Source organism: Typopeltis vanoorti, chromosome 2 (assembly GCF_054136105.1).
Source record: "Typopeltis vanoorti isolate ZY-2024b chromosome 2, IOZ_Tvanoo_1.0, whole genome shotgun sequence".
In the NCBI taxonomy this organism is placed as follows: domain Eukaryota; kingdom Metazoa; phylum Arthropoda; class Arachnida; order Uropygi; family Thelyphonidae; genus Typopeltis; species Typopeltis vanoorti.
The window spans coordinates 119,840,001-119,862,780 of record NC_143550.1 but is presented as its reverse complement, the minus strand read 5'-3'; the positions used below and the strand labels follow the sequence as shown (position 1 = coordinate 119,862,780).

The following is a 22,780-nucleotide window of genomic DNA, read 5'->3' as shown; positions in this document are numbered from 1 at the left end:
TTAAAACCTTACATTTTGCAACATTGAACTCACATCCCCATTTGCTTGCCCAATCACTCAATTTATTCAAGTCTTCTTGCAAGGCCACAACATCTTCACTACTCTTTATGGTTCATCCCAACTTTGCATCATCTGCAAACAACTGAATATCTCCATCCAAATCTTCACCAATATCATTAACATACAAGTTAAATAGTAATGGCCCTAAAACAGACCCCTGAGGCACTCCACTAGTGACTTTCCTTTTCCTGGATATTGCACCCCCATACACAAATTGTTGATACCTATCAGATAGCCAGTCTCCAATCCAATGCACTAATCTAATATCCAACCCCATCTGCTCTAGTTTGACTGTCAACTTATCATGAGGTACTCTATCAAAAGCTTTTGCGAAATCAAAGTATATTACTGTGTATCCTTCTCCTCTGTCCAAGGAAGCAGTCACTTTATTGTAATAAGTAAGTAGATTACTAAAACTTGACCTCCCTTTAGCAAATCCATGCTGTCCATCAAAGATTATACCATTGTTGTCAACCCAACTCTGGATCCTAGTTTTCACAAGCTTCTTCAACAACTTAACCACAACACCTGACACAGAGATAGGCCTATAGTTTGATGCTTGAGTTCGATGATAATACAACTTCCAGCATGAGTCACTTAATTCCTTTTACAGTGATTTTGAGTAAAGGTTTACACTGGCCTGACAACTGTTTCAAATTGTTGGTTCTCAGCAGACCAGCAGATACCAAATGCAAGCCTGGTTAGCTGAATGGTTAGTGTACTCACTCTCCAACCAACAGGGCTGTAAGTTCTAACCCTGCTATGGGCATGAATGTATGTGAATGTCCATAGGTGGGAAAAATCCATTACCAAGTTAGATGTGTGACTAATGTCTTTTTTATTGGAGGCTGGAAGTAGCTTGAAAAAGTTTGATGTTGTCTAGAACAAGGTTTTTTCCCAGATTACATAAAAAAATAAATAGGTTTTACACTATAGGGTTTAAACCTTATATTGTAGAATACACTAACAAACAGAGATAAGTTATCATTCCTCTTTATAAAGCTTTGATATGCCTACATCTTGATTACTGTGCTCAGTTCTGGTCACCTGAGCACAGTAATCCTGGATTTCTTGGGAATGAGTGAGTGGTGGAGAGGATCCAGAGGTGATTGATAAAGATGGTGAGTGGTCTGTGGAATGCTCCTTATGTGGATAAATTTAGGGTTTGTAGATTGTGGACTGTAGGCTAACCGCACGGACGCGCGGTTAGCCTAGTGGCTTTGTTCTTTGCAACCATATGACTGGGAAAGGAGTATCCTAGGTAGGTTCGATTCCCATCAATGAAGTGAGGAGCTGAAGGATATTCCTCAGCCATAGCCAAGTTAGCCGGTCTTGGGCATGGACAGCAGGGTTTTTTCCGCCAGTTTATCTGGCATTTTTCATCCTCCAAGCAGGCAACTGGCCCCCACGAACACACAGGTATACAGTCAGGAATACTTCAAGGCACAGGAATGACCATTCTATCCTCGTATTTCGGTTACAAAATCCAAGCATGCTTAGAGGGTTGTGGGCCTTAAAGGCCTGTTAAAGCCATTGAGATAGATAGATAGATAGATAGATAGATTGTGGACTGCAAAAGTTGGTTGATAGGCGAAAGAAAAAGGATTTCATAGAATTGATGCAGGGAAAATGTTTCAACACTTGGTTAGAGGGAACAGAACAAGAGGTCATCCCTGGAAGTTGGGTAAGAGTGTGGTCAGCAAGAGCACAAGATCTAGATTTTTGCAGAATGGTGAATGAATGGAATGGGTTGCGTGATTCAGTTCTAAGTGCTTTGTCTGTTAATGGCTTCAAGGAGAGGTACAATAGATATTGTGTTGATAGTTTGGGTCTTCCATGATGAGTCTTGGAAGACCCAAACTATCAATAATAATAATGATAAACCTATAATGTAAAATCTATAAGCTTTTATAATTTAGATTTTTTTTTTAAAGTTTACAATTTAAGTTTCACATAAAAGGTTTTACAACCTTTCACGTGTGGGAGTCAAGTAAAAAATGCTATCTTTGTTGCAAAAGGAATTATATGAAATGTAGGGTCAGACATTTCAAATGAAAGTTCACTATGAAAGTGCTACAGCTGCAAGTTAAGGTTTAGTTAGGTACATTAAGTTTGGTTGTCTATAAATGGTGATACACTTCACTAATGTTAATGTTTATGCTACATATATTGGAGAAATGGATATGGTGCATTTTTTTTTGTCTTTTGCTGTTTTTTATTATATTGTTTTTTGTGGAAGATTTTTTTATATTTGCAGTGATATTATAATTATCTACATTTTATTTCATAGTGTTGCAAAGAGCTAAAGAGTAAGACCATGTAACATCTGATCACAGATTCTTGAATATGTCTATTCAAGAATCTCTGATCAGATGTTACATATAGGCATGCAGTCTCCTGACCATAGCACAGCCTTGATAGTTTTCCATGAAGACCCTCTACATGTATGGCCAAACAGAGTAAGTGGCAAAAGGTTTATATGCTAGCTGGTTAGAAAGCTTCCACCTAACCAGATGCATTTCATGATCTTATTTATTTGCTGCTGTATCCTCAAACGTGGCATGCCCTTGAAGAATATCACTCGTTATTACATGTGATAACAGAAGAGTGAAAAAAAAGAATACAAGCAAACTGCAGTCTGAAGATCAAACATGGCTTCAATCCCTTCAGACCTCCAAAAAGCAAGATACTGGTAGTGTGTTAATGGGCAATGAAGTACCCAGAAAGACTAACTGACATTTTTTCAAAGTAAGATGTATATTATTTTTCTCAGTGGGAATGCTCCCTATTTGCCAAAGAAAGATGGAGTTAATCCTTCATTTCTAACCTTAATTAGCTTTCATTCCCCTTTCATCATGATTGGCAGGTGAGGAGTGAAATGAGCACCAAGTAGCTCATTTCACTCCTCAGTTTAATGAATTATTATCTGATCCTGTCTAAGCCACCATTTGTGGGTCACCTTCATTTGCCATGTTTACTACAAAATGAAGCTCTGCACTGTATCATTGCACTTCACATGCGCGTGCACACACACACACACACACACACACATTCTCTCTCTCTCATTCTGAAGTTCTGGTATATCCTTAGTAGTTTACATAAAACAATTACCTTGGCAAAAACATTGAATAAAGGAAATTCTGTTAGTTTTAACTTAAAAATTAATGAAATATAAAATTTTAAATAATGAATGAACACACTTAACTTATCCAACAAAGATCAAAAGCAACTGTATCCACTATGCCTTCACTATACACAATAAACAGAAACTAGTCTAAATGGATCCTTAGTAACCCTTCCATTCACATAGTTTTTATTGTTCTATTATAATTCTTATCTGATATTTGTCAGCCATTCCATGCTCTCTCTCTCTCTCTTTCACTAGCTTCCTATCTATTTCAAGTCCTTCAACCAAAAACAAGTTTACCCTATACCACCCATTAAATGTTTCTCCAAAATCTTATGTATTATACATGTAATATTTATAGTGATTAATAGATATAAATATAAAAATTTATATCTGTGTATAACTCTCTAAATCCAGAATTATGTATTTAACTTTTTTTTTAAATTTATAATGATTAAATTAACTTACAAGTCTCTTTTCTCTGAAATCAATTCCAACAGTGGAGATGAACTTATTATGGAATATTCCATCTGTATATTGATAAAGAAAGCTTGTTTTTCCTACTCCAGAGTCTCCTAGGGCCAGAAACTTAATAAGATAATCATAGTCTGCAACTGAACCACCACCACCACCCATCCTTGATTATCAAATACCTGCCAAAATAGATATTCAGATCTATCACTTCAATTATTCAGAAATTTCCAAGAAGTTAAAAGACTTATAAAATTAATCCATCTTTACATTTAAAAGGATAAAACAAATAATATAAATAAACACTAATAATGGTATCTATTATGATCCTATATTCTCCACATAACTGTTAAATATAGCACTGATGTTCTGTAACGTACATGTATTAGCATCTTTTTAAAAGAAGAATACCACAAGAGCTAAATTAATAGATCAATTATTATGACAGTGAGAACAATTTATTTCTCTGCACTTGTCAAAACGAATTGTAAACAAAGAGGAGGTCCTTAAGTAAACTCAATTATGTAAGTGAAATTTTCACTCATAAAAGTCAGCAATGACTAACTTATGTATACTCAGGGAATCACCTTTTTTCACATAAATGGGTGGAAGCTGAGCATAATTTTTCAAACAGAAATGCAAGATATAATTGGGATGAGAGGGAAGTGATAGTATTCAAAGTGCTTTTAATACATTTCACTCTTTATAAAAAAAAACTATTTATTATTATTGTTCAATCTCTATAGAGTCAAAGATTCATCATGATAGGTCCTCATTGTCAAACACACTTCATCAACAAGACACCTTTAATTATTATTATTATCATCATTAACATCTGACCTTCGTGGAGTCAGAGAATCATTGTGGGAAGTACACACCATTGCAGACAATGCTCATCGAACCATGCCTTAAATGGTTCAATGTGTCTACATTCACAACAAACTCAGGCAATGCATTCCACTCACCACTTTCCATGGAAAGAACTTGATCCTCCTCTGCTCATACCCTCTTTATACAGTTTCCAGAGATGGCCTCTTGTTCTACCTGTCACCCTTCTCATTCTATGAAAAACCTCTTCCGTACCAACATGATAACAACCCCTGATTATTATTATTATTATTATTCAGGCCTCCAAGGAGTCAAAAGACTCATCGAGGGAGGTCCTTCCTAAGACAAAGTCTGTCAAGACTCATCGAGGGGAGGTCCCCCCCCCCTGAGAAACACAAAGTCTATCATACCACTCTTTAAACTCACTGACCGTTCTCGCTCCTACCACTCCATCAGGCAATGCATTCCACGGCTCAACCACCCTCCACACAAAGAAACCACTCCTTACCCTCTTGCTAACAGTTTCCTTTCGTAACTTCCAGGGATGGCCTCTTGTCATCACTCCTTCCCGCTGATCAACCAAGCGAAAGAACTCCCCAGTGTCAACCCTGTAACCACCTCTCAACAGTTTAAAAGTCTCAATCATATCACCTCTCCTTCTTCTATCCACCAAACTCTGCAGTCCACATTCTCTCAGCCGATCCTCATAACTATCCTTGTACAGTCCTGAAACCATCTTTGTCATCCGTCTTTGTATCCTTTCCACAGTTAATTTATCCCCTTCAAATCCTGGGGACCAAATCTGAGAACAATAGTCCAAGTGTGGTCTGATCAGAGACTTATACAACGGAACGATAACCATTTTATCACTGCAGGTCAGTGACCTTCTCATTATTGCAGCAATCCTGTGCGTTACCTTCACTACCTTTGCAATATGTCCCCCAAATTTCAGGTTTCTATCAATCATCAACCCCAGATCTCTTGTCTCCCCTACTTCCTCCAGTATAACTCCTCCCATAGAGTATGCAGCATCCCATCGATGTTTCCCAAACCTCAAGACCTTACATTTTGCTGCATTAAACTGATACCCCCATTCATTTGCCCATTCATTTGATTTGTTTATATGTCTCAATTATATCCCTCCCTCCTCCTCTTCCTCCTATTCATGAGGCTTTGCAATTTACATTCTGTTAATCTGTCCTTGTACTCCTCCAAAGACCACTTACCTATGTGAATCTTCTCTGGAACTTTCCAACACATCCTCGTCACTATAAAAAACCTACCGACGAGATCTGTGCACAATAATCCATATGAGGCCTGATCGAAGCCTTATACAATAACATCGTAACCTCTTTATTTCTGCATGTCAGGGTCCTCTGCATTGTTACCATTTTCCATGCAATGGCAACGATGCAATCATTGTTCATGCAATGTGGCCCCTGAATTTTAGGTCCGTATCCACCACCACCACCACCACTCCTAGATCTCTCATCTCCTCTACTTCCTTTAAAGTTTCCCCACCAAGTGTGTACTCTGAATCCCATCATTGCTTACCAAATTTCAAAACCTTACACTTTGCAACATTGAACTGACAATTCCACTTACTTGCCCATTAATGCAATTTATTCAAGTTCTCCTGTAAGGACAAAACATCAGCTTGACTGCATTGCTCTCCCCAATTTTGCATCATCTGCATATCACTAGTTGAACTCATGAAAATATCATTAATATACAAATTGAACAACAATGGTCTGAAAACTGACCCCCTGCGGAACACCACTAGTGACCTTCCTCTTACGGGATACTGCACTCCATATACAACTTTGTGATACCTATCTTACAGCCAGTCACAGATCCAACTCAGAAGTCTGTTATCAAATCCCATCTGTTTCCGTCATTTATTTATTAGTTTGTAGTGTGGTAGTCTATCAAAAGCTTTTGCAAAATCCAAGTACACTACTGTATATATATTTTCCCTGTCCAAGATATTCATCACCTTATTATAATACATAAGTAAGTTAGTAAAACATGATTGCCCCTTAACAAATCCATGCTCATAACCACAAAGAATACTGCTGTTTTCAACCCAATTCTGTATCCTACTTCTCACCAATCTTTCTGGTACCTTCACCACAACTCCAGATATACAGATTGGCCTATAATTTCAAGCCACAAGGAAAGAAGGTAAAATTGTTTCACTGCATAAAGGTGGTGATAAGGCAGTGAAACAATTTTAAATTCTTTCCATTCCCTTGGAACCTGTGCAATTGTAAGACTCTTAAGCATGTCAATGCTAGTGCCAATTCCCTGAAACAATCCTTTAAGATGCATGGTGATATGTCATTAAATCGTATCACCTTACTGACATCAAGATTATTTATTTCCTCAAATACCTCCTGCTCACTCACAATAAGCCAACCTCTCCTATGTTTTCTACACTTATGAAAGTTCCTCATGATTCCACCTTGATCATGATGAAACACCCTTATAAATTGATCACTGAATACCTCAACAATGTTTTCAGCAGTAGTTACCATTCTACCATTTTCATACATTAACATCATCTTACCGTGATCATTTTTCCTTCTACTTGCCACATATCTAAAAAACTAGGGTTTTTTCCTTTGCCTGTTTTGCAATTTCTGCTGATACTGCACTTTTGTTTTCCTTACTAACTGACCTATCAAACAGTCAATCTCCAATCCAGTACACTAATCTACTGTCTAGATTAATGTGCTGGATTGAAGATTGACTATCTGATTAGGTATTAATGAGTTGTCTATGAGGAGTGAGAAGAGAAAAGTTATTAGTGGTGTACACCTAAGGGTATGTTTTTGGTCCATTGCTGTTTCTATATAAATGATATTTGGAGAGGTCTGAATAGTGATATGCAGTTGTTTGCAGATAATGTAAAGTTGGGGAAACTATCAGAAGTAGAACAGATATCATTGCTTTGCAAGAGGACTTGAATACACTGACTGAATTGGTAAATGAGTGGGGATATCACTTCTGAATATATAACTGTGTATGTATCACCCTTATCCAATGCATTTGTCACCTTATGATAATAAATAAACAAATTGCTAAAACACAATCTTCCTTTAGCAAGCCCATGTTGGCCATCAAAGAGTATTTTTCTATTGTCAACCAAATTCTGAATCTTGGTCATAACTAACCTCTCTAGCACTATAACCACAACTCTAGATACACAGACTGGTCTATAATTCAAAGCCTTATTTTTATCACCTACCTTATGAATCGGAACATTCTGTCCTCTTTCCACTCCTTTGGAACTTGGCTAGTGCAAGACTTTTCTCTGAATTTCTGTCCAAATCTCTTAATCTTGTTGAAAATCAATAATGACTGCTAAATCTCTGTAGCAGTCAGCCTAATCAAAGCTCTGCATAGTGAAACTACAATCTCTTTATTTCTATGTGTCATTATCCTCCTCCTGATTGCCATAATTAACTGTGTTGTCTGCAGAATTCTTAAAATGTGGACCTGAATTTCAGGTCCTCATATGCTATTACTATCAAGTCTCATATCTCCTCTGCCTTCTTCCACACATCTCCACTAATGGAATACTCCACATCTAATTTTTGCCTTTCAAATTTCCAAATTGGTAGTCTATTCATCTGCTAATACAGAAAGTCTGTTATCTCCTACATCATAGTTCTCCTCATCTTTACATCATTTGCAAATAACTGCATAATCCCCCATTTAAACCTCTCCCATTAATATTTATTATTATTGGCTTCACCATGGAGGATTCAGACTCATCAAGGGAATTCCTAAACATTATGCCAAGCACTATCCAACAATTGAACAGTATTTATCATACTTTGCTTTAAACTCATTCACAGTCATGGCACTCACACCAGACTCTGACAATCTATTCCACTCATTTACCACTCTCCAAACAAAAAATGTAGTCCAAACATCTATGCTTACTACACTCTTGCTCAGTTTCCAAGGATAGCTCCTAATTTTCCCACCACCAGACCTGATCTGAAAAATATCATTATTACATGGCGACACCTCCAAGGATACCATGGAGTAATCACAGGAAGACACTCAATGAGCTCTTGGGTAATGAGTCCATCGTTTTTAAGAGAGTTCACAGCAGATTATGTATTAGCTTCATCATATCTATACATCTACATGTAAACAACTAGAAAACAGACAAGCCAATTTTGATGAAATTTAAAGCAATTTTAATTTTTATTCAAATCACATAACTACCACTTTATATGAAAAGTAAAATTTGAGTTAACCAGTCTCATGTGGAAATGAGAGGGTTTCCTACCACAAAAAGAGCCAAACCAGCCAGAAGAACACATGCAACTGATATCATCCTCACAAGCAGTAATTCAAAAACAACACCCAAGTGGATATAATCTTTCAATAGGTCTTCTTGCCTTTTATTTATTAAGTAACAGACATTAAATCTTACAACTCCAGAACAAATGAACCAAGTTTGACAATACTTAATATTTTAAGACTGAAGAAAAATTGTCTAGAATTTTTTTTTTCTTTAGATAAAACTGAAAAATAAATTATTATTATTATCATCAATTTCTTTAGACAAAAATCAAAATATACTTTTCACATCAGAACAAGTGATCCATACAGCAAGTTTCTCTTTGATGCTGATGATTTTAATCCTTCTATTGGGAGTGATTAAAATCACCATACTGAACTGTTTATTTGCTGTTTCTTTGTAGCATATTTTAATACTGTACCTTTTATTTATTCAAGAAAACAGTCAAGTAACAATTAAGAAAAAGTAAGTAATGGGCCTGCAATGTGATGTTGCCATACATATCCCAACTTATTATATTCTAATTCAGATAATGCTTTTTTATAACATGTATCTATATATTCTTATGGTAACACTCCCTTCTATTATGCCAGACCACCATAAGAAAGATAGCTATAGATTTGATTCTGGTTGCCAACTACAAGAACCTTTTTCAGCTAGAGAGAGAGTGTTGAGTGATTTTTTCCCACTCCTAGAAACTTTTTTTTACCCATAGTAACTGCAGAACACACTACTTCAGACAACGGATATCACTTGGAGTTAAGGAATACAAAGGTGACTAAGGATGGAACCAGTTGTCTATCGCTTTCTGAAAGTAAGTTACAGATAAAGAGTTCTGCCTATTCCCTTGCCTAAATAAAAGACATTGCAGAATTTATTTTTATTTCCTTTTACAGTTGCTATTACCAACTTGGGAATTTTTTTTTTCTATAATGTAAACCTTCTCACTGTCTCGTTCGTTTTTTTAAAATTTATTTATTTTTAATGAAGTTATAAAATGAAATCGATAGTTTACACTTTATTGTTTATTTACTGTATTTACATTTTATCCATATATCTCAACAATACCATTCCAAGAATAATGCAGTAGTGCATATTGTAATTTTTAAAGCAATTGTCATAACATTTTACAATCAATGAAAAAAAAATCTGATGTACCCTCTCACACACACTGGTACACCAATACTTTCCCCTAAGATTGATAATGAAATTAGTTTTTTGGCACATTTGCATGTTATTATATTATTCCTATAAAAAACAAAAAGTTTTTAATTAGTTTTTTCATTTCATAACCTTGCATCAATTTTATTAAATCTTTTTTAAAATTTTATATAAATCCCACCAACAAAACAAGTTGTAAGTCAATAGTATTATGGACAAATTACAGATCAGATAATCCGGGAACCCAGAGTGATGGTCCCATAAGTGATGAAATTTATTTACCACCTAGAGATATTTTGTAAAGATATCTGTAAATTCTCTTGGGAATATAACAAGAAAATTTGTAAAAATTTTTATTTCTACATTTCATTTACTTTGCATATTTCTTTGACTGAATAAATGTTTATTTGTTGAAAGATTTTCTTTCATTATCCAGATTCCTCATATGTTGCTATACCAGTGGCATAGTTGGTTAAGGGGGGGGGGAGGTCTTCCCCGGGCAGCACTTTGAACCTTACCCTATATGTCATTTTGACTTTTTATAGTATTTTTGGTGTGTATTGAGAGTGGTAGAAAATTCACAGGCGGCAAAAGCTCTAGCAATGCCACTGTGCTATACTTGTTTAAACTGTTTTCTTTTAAAACATTATTATTATTATATGGGTATCTTCATGGAGTCAAACGACTTGTGGGAGTTCCACACCAACATTTACCAACATTTATAGTTATAATACCTATCATACCTCCCCTTAAACTCATTCACTGTCAGGACACACACAACTCCTTCTGACAATTTGTTCCACTCATTCACCACTCTCCAAGCAAAAAATCTAGTCTGCACACCTTTACTAACCACAGTTGTATACACAATTTCCAGAGGTGATCCCTATTCTCTCTCTATTCATCACATATTGAAAATTTTCTTTTATGTCAGTCTTATTTATTTACATATATTTACATTTGAATGAGGAAGGATGTAGGCATCTGGAGAGATTGCTGTTCTGAACAAGTTAGTGTGTCCCACGGAGGATGGTAGCAGGGGTGTGGCCTGTTGTGGGAATGGGTACTTGGGAGAAGGGGGACGACATCAGCTAACACTGAGCCCAGTGGAGTCTAGAGGGGATAACGCTGGGTACAGAAGCAATGGCATTTATATGCTTTATCCTAATGCCAGGAGTATCCGGAATAAGGGAGAGTTGGTGGCACAGAGCATCAGCCTGGACAAAAATTATTGGGATCACCGAGACGTGGTTGACAGAAGAGGATATAATAACAGGAATAGAAGTTGCTGGGTACAGCATTTTTCGACAGGATAGGAAGGGAAAGCATGGTGGTGGAGTACTGCTTATGATGAGTGACGACCTATCTCTAAGAGTGGAGACTTTTGAAGGCAGTGGCACTAATGATTTTGAAAGCATATGGCGTGAGGCAGAGGTGGGCAAGATAGGATATTTAGTGGGTGTTGCTACAGACCCAGGAGCACAGAGAGTGAGGATCAGGAAATGAGTTGAGTTTGGCAAGTGCAAGAAGAATGATTGTTATGGGAGATTTTAACTACAGTAGTATAAATTGGGGAGAGGAAGATGCATGTAGCAATAAGGGAATGGAATTTCTAGAATTCTTGAGGGACAAATGTCTTAGTCAATATGTAATAGAGGGAACAAGAGGTTCAAGAGTTTTGGATTTGGTTATAGCATCAGAAGAGTTGATAACTGAGATGACATGACATCTCTCCCACCAGTTGGAGAGAGTGACCATATGGTTTTGACTTGGAAAATGAATACACATGCAGGAGTATCAAAGAGACAGGAACGTATGTGGAATTATAAGGCAACTGATTATAATAGTCTAAGATGTCAACTTGGGGAAGTTTCATGGAGGGAGGAATTGGAAGGCTGGGATATCATTAGTGCATGGGAAATTATGAAAGAATATTTGTTAGCAGCAATGGTAAGTTGTATACCACGAGTGAACAAGAGGACACAATTTGGAGTAAAGTGGATGATAAACAATATTAAACAGGTATAATAAATTTAGTTTAATCCTTTATCCAAGTGTGAGCAAACAAAGTTTGCGCATGAAAATATCTTCAGGACTGGGGTAAGGTAGTACAACACCGGGAAATTCGTAGCAAAGGTGAACCAAGCTAACATCACTCCTATCTAAGTATCTCCCATAATGCAAAACACATCTCCTTGCAGATATGTATAATGTTATGCATTAAGGGAAGGGCCACTACCCAGACTAGTTTCAACCTTTATTGAGGTTTCTTCAGTGGGAGCCAGGCCCAGAAGTGGAGATACCAGGCAGAAGCAATGGCAAGGTCATCTTTACCTACAGGAGTTGCCAAAAGGTGTGCCACCTTTTAATTATATTACTCTGAATTTTAGAGAAAGACATTGAAAGTTTATTTTTCTCTTGATTTCAATATTAAACAGGAATTGCATGTGAAAAAGAGGCTATGGAAGAGATATAACGAGACAGGTGAAGAGAAGATGCATGAAGAGTATAAGACACAGGTCAGAAGAGTGACTAGTATGGTAAGGAAGATGAAACTGGAATATGAGAGGAGATTGGCTCTAAGATCCAAAGAAAATCCTAGGTAATTTTTTAGATATGTGGCCAGTAGGAGGAGAAATGACTGTGGAAGAATGATACTGCAGGATAAAAATGGGAATAGAGTGACTGATGCAGAGGACATAGTGGAATTGTTCAATGAACTTTATTGGTGTATTTCATCCTGGAGGAGTCAGTTTTAATGCTAGAGGGATTGGGCAAGTTCGAAGTTTAGAGGTACAGGAGGAGAATGTGTTTCAAATACTGAGTACTCTGGATGTCAGTAAAGCTGTGGGACTGGATGATATTTCACCACGATTTTTGGGAATGTGCTAGGGAACTGACAGTGCCTTTGACCTGGTTTTTCGATGAAAGTCTGGCTACGGGAAAGGTGCCCATGGAATGGAAGGAAGGTAAGTTAGTGCCATTGCATAAGGGTGATAGCAGACTGGAAGTGTCTAATTATAAGCCAGTTTGTGTGTCATCAGTAATTAGTAAGATCTTGGAGAAAGTAGTGAAGGACCGTATACAGAATGGGCAGATGAGGGTAATGTTATCTGTGAGAGTCAACATGGATTTGTGAAGCAATGAGGGAAAGGCATATATTGCCATTTTCTTAGACTTAGTGAAGGCATTTGACAGGGTGCCACATGAAAAGCTGATATTTAAGTTGCTGCACATGGGTCTGGATGTCAGATTGGTCAACTGGATTCAGGATTGGCTGTCTGATAGGTATCAGAAAGTTGTGTATTGTGGGGCAGTTTAAAAGAGGCAGAGGGTTACAAGTGGGGGTCCCACAGGGCTCAGTACTGGGACCTATATTGTTTAACCTTTATATTAAAAACATTGTCAGTAGATTGCAAGGGGATATTCAGTTGTTTGCAGATGATGTGAAGCTGGGAAGGATTATTAGTAATAGTGCAGTTGCAGCAACCCTACAAAAGGATTTGAATAAGCTAGATAGATGGGCAAATGAATGGGGGTGTCGGCTTAATGCAGCAAAATGTAAGGTCCGTAAGGTCTTGAGGTTTGGGAAACATCGATGGGACACTGCATACTCTATGGGAGGAGTTATACTGGAGGAAGTAGGGGAGACAAGAGATCTGGGGTTGATGATTGATAGAAACCTGAAATTTGGGGGACATATTGCAAAGGTGGTGAAGGTAACACAGAGGATTGCTGCAATAATAAGAAGGATGCTGACCTGCAGAGACAAAACAGTTATCATTCCGTTGTATAAGACCCTGATCAGGCCACACTTGGACTATTGTTCTCAGATTTGGTCCTCAGGATTTGAAGGAGATAAATTAACTGTGGAAAGGGTACAAAGGTGGATAACAAAGATGATTTCAGGACTGTACAATGATAGTTATGAGGATTGGCTGAGGGAATGGGGACTGCAGAGTTTTGTGGGTAGAAGGAGAGGTGATATAATGGAGACTTTTAAACTATTGAGAGGTTGTTACAGGGTTGACACCAGGGAGTTCTTTTGCTTGGTTGATCAGCGGGAAGGAGTGATGACAAGAGGCCATCCCTGGAAGTTACTAAAGGAAACTGTGAGCAAGAGGGTGAGGAGCGGTTTCTTTGCATGGAGGGTGGTTGAACCATGGAATGCATTACCTGATGGAGTGGTGAGAGCGAGAACGGTCAATGAGTTTAAGCAGTGGCATGATAGAATTGTGTTTCTTGGGGGGGATCTCCCCCCTCAATGAGTCTTGATAGACTTTGTGTTTCTTAGGAAGGACCTACCACGATGAGCCTTTTGACTCCATGGAGGCCTGAATAATAATAATAATTATTATTATAGAATCCGTTTAGTAACTTACAAGTTTATATCATTTTTCATCTTTTCTGATTATCAACTAAACTTTGCAATCCATAAATCTTTAATCTATCATATCATATCATAGGAAGCATTCCATAGACCTGTCACTAGCTTGGTAACTTGTCCCTGGAAACTCCCCACTGCCTCCTGATTCCTAAGAAACCCAGCTGACCAAATCTGTGCACAGTAATTAAGATGAGGCAGGTATATTATTCCTCACAGAGAGGAATAATATACCTCTCTATCTTCACTTGTCAGTATGTTCTACAACATCTAAGTAATTATCGATTGAGCTATTTTGCCAACTTTGCAATACGTTCTCTGAACTTCACATCTCTGTTCTTGTCACTCCAGATCCATAGCCTCAATTTTCTGTAATCTAGTGTCATCAGTATGATACAAAGTACATAATCTTTTCATCATGAAGTGATTACCTTACTTTTTGCAACATTAAATTAATAATCATTGTTAGTTCATTGTTCATTAAATTAATAACCATTTGCTCAGAATGCCAATTTATTTAAATCATCCTGCAGGATATCTACATCATCTTTATCAACTACTGCCCTCCCCAGCTCTACATCATCAACAAACAACTGAATATCCCTGCTTAAATTTAATTCTCTATATCATTAATATACAAATTAAAGCATAGTGGCTCTAGTACAGAGACTTGAGGCATTCCACTAGTCAACCTCATTCTTCTAGATTCCACTTAATCATGTACTACTCTCTGGCAGTGGCATGCCCATGGGGGGACAAGGGGATTGCTCCCCCCCAAAAAAAGGAAAAGGAAAAAAACACTAGAAAATATAAATTTTCCAAAAATCTTTTCCTAATTAAAATTCATTTGTTTTATTTATGTTGTGTTGCGTCTTCTATTTCTATACTACTTATTAGTGATCATTGCATATGCTCAGTCATAGGTTGTATGCGATGTGTAGTGTGTATTCTCAAATCGTCTACTCAACTCCCCTGCCCCAAGATTAAATCCTGAGTGCACTACTGCTCAATGGTGTCTGTCTGTCAGCCATCAATGCCACTAGCTTCATATCCATTCTTCCAATCTGGTTCAACTAACTACTGTAGATGTAACAACCTAATATCCATTCTTCCAATTTGCTTCAACTTACTACTGTAGATGTAACAACCTAATATCCATTCTTCCAATTTGCTTCAACTTACTACTGTAGATGTAACAACCTAATATATCTAACTTTTTTTATATATCAATAGTAGAAGCAACCTGGTATTTCTATACTATTTATACTACTTATACCTCTCTATCTTCACTTGTCAGTGTGTTCTAAAACATCCAAGTAATTATTGATTGAGCTATTTTGCCAACTTTGCAATATGTTCTCTGAACTTCACATCTCTGTTCATGTGCAAAAGTCTGATAGAATGCAGTTTGGAAAAAAAAAAAAAAAAAACTGCCTATTCACAGTGGGTGTACTATCTTAAGGGAACATTACTACAAAAATGATCAAATCTGTATTAAAAGATTTACTTTATTGAGAAAAAAAAAGTTATATTTATACATTACTTCAATTTTTTGCTTCCAAGGTGTAAACACCACATAAATTTGGAAGAGGCAGACTTTTTTTTCTTTCCAGTTTTTAACTTGTATTTGACCTTGTATCCTTGGTTTAAAAAAGATGTACACAAAATACTTCAACTGTTTCCCATTGCCAAGAAGGATAAAAATAAATGTCAATTAAAAAAAAATTATCTAACAGGAAATCACAAGGAATAATTAACTGCACTTTGATTGTCAGCTGCAATGTAATCTACTGAATAGAACTAAGTGTGCTACTGACAGCCCACACGCCTTTAATTCCATTGCAAATTTTCAGTGAGTGAGATGCACTAGTAAGTGTGCTACTTAGTCTCCGCTCACCTTCAGCCATTAAAAATGAATGTTGATGCCTGGTCGTGTAGGGAATCGCATTTCTCATGTTTCATATATGACTACTCAAGGCATGCTTCGAAAGCAAACACTCATTTTATCTGATTTACAGTCACATTCTGAATGTCTTCATATTTGTAACAGTTCATAACTATTTGTTTTAAATAAATAACTGATATAAATAATGAATTCATTTCAAATAAATTACTCATATAAATAACTTCTCAAAAAATTATTTCTTCATGACTTTTTTAGATGTGGCACACACACACCTAGCACACCAGGAATATATACCCTGCCTATTATTATTAGCGGACCTCCAGTGAGTCAAGGACTCATTTAGGGAGGCCATACATCACTTAGACTAGCTATCATACTTTTTTTTCAGACTCATTCACACTAGATGCACTCACTACTTCAACAGGCGAACTGTTCCGCTTACTCACAGCTCTACGAAAGAAAAATGTAGCTCTTACTTCCTTTTCAACTGCACACAAACTTAACTTCCATGGCTATCTCCTTGTCCTCTCCCCACCTTCCACATAATGAAAAATTTAATCAACGAATAATTCATATCGCCTCTCAAAAGTTTACAGACCTCTATCATATCACCCCTCTTTCTTCTGGCTACCAGTGTCTTCAGTCCACATATTCTCAATCTATCCTAGTAATTTACATTCTATAGTCTCGATATTTTTGTAGCTCTTTTTTTTACAGCCTTCACACAGATTCTTTATTCCCTCCGTACTCATTGGGACCAAATCTGCACCCAGTACTTCAGATGCGGTCGTATCAAAACCTTGCAAAGAAGCAAAATGACTTCCATATCCTTACATGGCGATGTTCATTCAACAACGTAATTATTCCCTGAGACGTATTTGTAATTTTTATTATGTGACATTTCTTTGTCTCAAAAACATAATCCTTTATTCGATTCTTATATACATAGTAGCTTTTGAGTAATCCGTGCCGAAGATTAAAAGCTCAGGCCCTTGTTGTTTATTCCAGTGATTCGATAGCAACAGCTGCGAATGCTATCTGCATCAATTACTTCCTGCCCGGGTAACCAGGTTTTGCTGATAAAAGGGGATGATGGGACATATAATCTTTATGTATTACATCATTAAATATTATCGGCCTAGGCATGGCAGCTGGAGAAAAACTGATACGGACTCTGCTTATTAATTTAAGATTTTCTAATCTTAAATTAATAAGCAGCAGAACTGCTGCAATGATATAATTATTATTTTGAAAGAAGAGAGCTATTTAATAATAATAATAATGGACTGCATTTGAGTAGAAAAGGATTAAGGGGATTAACAAGCTGCATAAGGGCTTCAATTGCGCGTGCGAAACTAAGCAAATTGGACGAGGAATACGGATATGAAATGTAAGCTATTAAATTTAGCTGACGATGACAAAAATAGAAATCATAGGGGAACTCAATGTAATGAATGTAAATTACAGAGAGATACAGCACTTAGCATGAAACACTAATCAGTGAAGCAAAAATAAAGTACCGATTTTACTAGTTGGTACTTTTTGTTTCATTAATTGGTACTGTGTCCCTCGGTACCTAAACATTTGTTAACAGTGAACCCTTCCTCCCACCTCGTAATTTCTCTTTATCATTCTCAGTAAGTTTGACAGCATTCTATAGACATCCGCATTCCCCATTTGCTTAGTTTCTTGCTCTCGTAACAGAAGCACTTATCATGCTTGCTAATCCCCTTGATAATTTTCTACTTGAATGCAATCCACCGTTAATAAATAGTTCCCTTTTCCCAAAATAAATAAACAAATAAATTCCACTCTTGAAGCAGTTCTACTCTGCTTTAAGCAGAGATTTTGTAATCTTAAATTAATAAACAGCGCCCTTATCATTTTCCCCTGCTATCATACCTAACCGGGAAATATCTCATGATGTAATGTGCAGACAATTGACAATTATGTCTTTAGGGGTGAAGCAAGATGCTTTTCATATTCCCCACTATCTGTTGTGGTTACAGTGAGGATAAAATTTATGAGCAGTTTGCTCGCCCTGAATGGGCATGGAGATTATGCATCGCTATGGGATGCTAGTATAGCTTTGGGTCTTCTATATTTGAATATGTCCGTTGCCTCGTATGCTGCAGCTTGCTGAACCAAATCGCTGGGGTGTGTGGACATCTTTAGGAAAAACTTGGATGCTAAGGATTGTAGAAATAAGAAAATATAGAGAATATTTGCATCTCTATGAAGTTGATTGTTTCTAACATACCACGGAGCGTTCAGAATCATTCTCAAACACTTGTTCTGCACTCTTTGTATCTTGATAATGTTAGTATTAGAGGTGTGGCTCCAGGCTGGAGAGGCATAGGTGATTATAGGACGAATAGTCATCTGGTATAGTTGCAATTTGATTCTGTTGCTGAGCTTGCTATTTCTATTAATTAGCGGATAGATCTGAACTATGGCTTTAGATACCTTTGGGCACACAGACTTGGTGTGCTGATTGAAAGATAGCTTTTTGTCGAGAATTACACCCAGGTAATTTGTTTCTGTCTGCCAGGGAATTTTAGTATTGAATAGTAACACATCTCCTACAGGAGACATTGGCCTTTTTGAGAAAAGAACGGATGAGCTTTTATGGGGGTTGACTTCCAATCTCCACTTAGAGAACCAACCCTCCCGCTTTAGAATGTTTTCTTGAAGCTCTCTGGTAATGAAATGGGGGTTTGAGAGATCTGGTTAGTATTGCCGTACCGTCCGAATACAGGGCCAAAATGGAAGTCATCGGATTGTGCGGGATGTCTGAGATGTATATAGAGAACAGCAATGGAGCCAGTAGAGATCCCTGTGGCACTCCAGCAAAGATATCCACAAAGATACCAGCAAAGATATGGCGCTGGCGATGTAGAACCCTTGATTTTTACTTGTATTGATCTATTCTGAAGATATGAATGGATTAAATGAACCATTTTTAGTGAGGTACCGGCTGAGATAAGTTTGTGCAGAAGTCCAAAATGCCAGATTTTGTGAAATGCTTTGGATAAGTCTAGGAAAACAGTCCCTGTGCACTGGCGCCAGTTGTAGCTGGTGGTGATGTATTCGACAATTCTGTGGATTTGCTGGGTAGTACTATGGTGTTGCCTAAAACCAAACTGTTCTTTCGGGAGGATGGTTAGGTCATTTACAGAGGTTTGGAGTGTCGTGAGAGGATGACCTTCTCTGCAAAATTACCCAGATTGGAGATGAGACTGATTGGACAATAATTTTGCAGTAGGTGTGGGTCTTTGCCTGGCGTATGTATAGGAATTACGTCAGCCAGTTTCCAGGTGGAAGGAAAATAGTGAAATCTTAAAATTGCATTTATTATACTGGTCAGGTGCACTACTGGGCAGAGGTTTGATCACCTGATTAGTAATGCCGTCTGGCCCAGGAGCTTTTGTGTTCTTTAATTTTTTAATAATGTCATATATCTCAGCAGGTGATGTTGGTGCAATATGGTCAGTGATGGTGATAGGAAGTTTGAGTGAGTGTCTGACCTTGCTGTGAATCTTATATATGTGGTCAAAGTCAAGGTTTCCATACGAAGGCCTGCACTGCTCCTCTAAATTGTATACTATAACTTCTGCTTTGTCCACATCTGTGTGAACAAGATCCTGGTCATAGCATATTGGGGGAAGGGATCTGTCTTTGTTTTTGATATTTTTCAGTAGTCTCCAGATGGAGTGATCAGTAGGTGAAATGGAGGATAACTTTTCATCCCATACTTGGTCTCTATGAGCTTTGAGTGCATCTCTTACTGCCCCATTTAATCTGTTTAGATTTGTTTTATCTTGTGGTGCACACGTGTGACGGAATCTTTTCCTAGCTCTGTTTTTTTGTCTTTGATCAAGTTCATGATGTCATCAGGCAAAAGATCTGGCTTGCGGGCAGATTTGTTTCTACTTTTCTTTTGTTCGTATGTGAGGAGCAGGTCCAATATAATCCTTCAGTGCTGTTGACAGTCTTTCCCATGCTATGTAGGAGTGAGGAGGAGACAGGGATTCTTGTTTTCCCAGCTGTAGTAGAATTGGGTTGTGATCGGATGATAGTTTATCCATGGATATAATGCTGTATTGAAGTTTGATATCCTGCAGGATAGCTATATCCATCCAGGATGTCAGTAGTGCCAAACGTACTGAGATGAGTTGGTTCGGTGGGACTTGCCACAACAGCATTGCTTGATCCTAAGTAATTGGAAAGAATGCAACCATTCTTGTTGGTGGTTGAGCAATTCCATGGAGGGTGCTTGGAGTTCAGGTCCGCGGTTATAATGGTCGGCTCTCTGACGGATAAGATGGCATTTATGTCAGAGTGTAGTAGAGATTTTTGGGGAGGGTTGTAAGCTGAGTAGATTTTCAGTTTGCCAGTGGAACTGGTGACTACTTCCACGCCAGTGATCTCAAGGTTAGTTGTTGAAGGGTTGCTCACAGAGTGGTGCTTAATGTAGTTTTTAATAAATATGGCAGTGCCGCCGCCTCTGTAGAGTAATCTGTCATTTCTGTATAGGCGATAACCGCTTATTTTAGGATTGTCTGAGGGTTTTAAATGAGTTTCACTGATTAATATAACATCTGGTTGATATCTATATGTGAAATCTCAGAGTTCCAGAATTTTGTTTTTGAGGCCATTTGCATTCCAAGCAACTATCTGAAGAGATGCTGGAGTGAGTTTGTTACTATTCATTATTAGAGCTGTGAGGATGACCTGCGTTTCACGAAGAAATCTTTAGTGGAGGTTTCAGTAGGGTTTGATAGGCTGAAATTTTGTAGCATGTTTGCTAGTGAGGCCGTAATAATAGCTGTTAGGTTTTTAGGTGTTGTTGGTTGATTTTGTTCTGGAATTGGTCTAATTGTATGGGTCACATCGGCATAACTTCTTGTTTGCTTTTGGGTGTCTCTATTATTGGAGGTCTCCAACTATGGCCGCTGAGTCTCCGGTTTTCATTCCTGGGCCTCTGATGTTCTTGTACTGTAGGAGAAGGACTGATTGACTGCCTCCATCCATCTGTTCTTTTCTTTGGGTGCTGATTACATAATTTGTAGTTCGTAGGATGAGGGCCACTGCAGTTGGCACATTTGGCCGAGGTGGTCCTCGGCTTTGTGCAGGTATTGGTTGAGTTCTGGTGTGACGATGAGACCACAGACTGTTTTTAAGTTGTAAATATCCTTGTATATTTTATGAATCTCAACAAGGACCAATGGCATGGGAGTCTTGTCAGCTTTGTACATTCTGCTCACTTTGACTGGGGGAAGATCCTGAGAATTTAGGTCAGCAGCTATTACTGCTGTGTCAATGTCTTCACAGACACCACGAAGGACCACTTTTAAGTTTTTTTCGGAGCTGAGCCCAAAGGTATGATACTAGATGCCTCTGTCGTCCAGTACTTTGGTCAACCTTCTATAGTCTGTCACTGTTGCTGGCTGGATCTTTATGCCTTCATCCATGTTTTTGGCCTTAATGAAGCCAATATGCAGATTGTACATTGAGGATCTTAAAGCTTCCCACTTCTGCTTTTCTCTAAGAATGATCGGGGCACCTTTTCTTTCGGAGAAATAGCGGCGTCCGAACCCTGAGAATCCTGTTCCATTTCAGTATTGTCATTATGCGGTTCTTCTGTTGTTCTTCACTTTTTGCGTGCGCGCACTTCTCGAAAGTCTGAAGGAGTAGAAGGCACCGATTCTAAATGATCTTCAGCGACAACGTCTGAGACACATTCGGGGGGAAACGTGTCATACAATTTCACTTTTCCCGGCCAATTATCACTCAGCAGCTTTCCTAGTCTGAGGAATTCCATGTATATTTCCTCGAATTTGGTCTCATTCAGAAGTTTTGCCATTACAATAATTTAAAATATGTTAAGACACAGATGGAGAAAGAGTAGAGATTTCTCAGGTGTCCCGAGCTGGTAAAGATAATCCTGTGGACTTTTGAGGGTCCACTAGCAAATCCCGTAGACACTCTTAGGTGTTTACCAGCAGTAAAATGTCACTATAAGAAACAATGGCAATACTAGCGGCAGTAGGCCTAGAGTATCGCCCTTGTAATTACAAATGACTTACCTGGATAAAGCACTATGGAAAATAAAGTGACAGTTTATGATAGCAAGCAATTAACTACTATTACTAATGAATAAGCATAAATAAATCGCTAAAACATATAAATCAAATTCACAATTCATCATCAATAATACACGACATGAAACACTAACATACGAGCCGCCATCTTTCCCCCATGTGCAGACTCGCCCCATTTATAAATATATATACAGGCAGGGCCGTCCCGTGCGGTTGTGCAGATTGTACCCCGCACAAGGGCGTTTGAAGATGAGTGGCGCCATTTCACCACGGCAAATAATAAAAAAATATATATATAAATTTTCTTAATCTTGAATTATATCGTACTATATAAATTACACAATTACAAATTATAGTCAATGCAATAAAAATGTAATTTAAAATCAGTCAAATTCTTATGAATTCTTAATAATCTGAC

General features: G+C 37.7%; 1 protein-coding gene across 2 annotated transcripts in view; it reads right to left on the bottom strand.

Moving 5' to 3' along the window:
• Window positions 1–22,780, bottom strand: part of LOC150109381 (ras-related protein Rab-27A-like) — a 122,260-nt gene that overhangs the window by 41,993 nt on the left and 57,487 nt on the right. The window contains exons 1-2 of one of the 2 annotated variants that reach the window (XM_090407796.1): window positions 15,896–16,112; window positions 3,656–3,840 (exon numbers count right to left, since the gene is read on the bottom strand). In XM_090407796.1, coding sequence (XP_090263922.1) covers window positions 3,656–3,823 — 168 coding nt within the window. In that variant the 5' untranslated portion in view covers window positions 3,824–3,840; window positions 15,896–16,112. Of the gene's footprint in view, window positions 1–3,655; window positions 3,841–15,895; window positions 16,113–22,780 lie in introns of those variants that run through there. The other variant, XM_090407795.1, reaches the window with a different exon arrangement.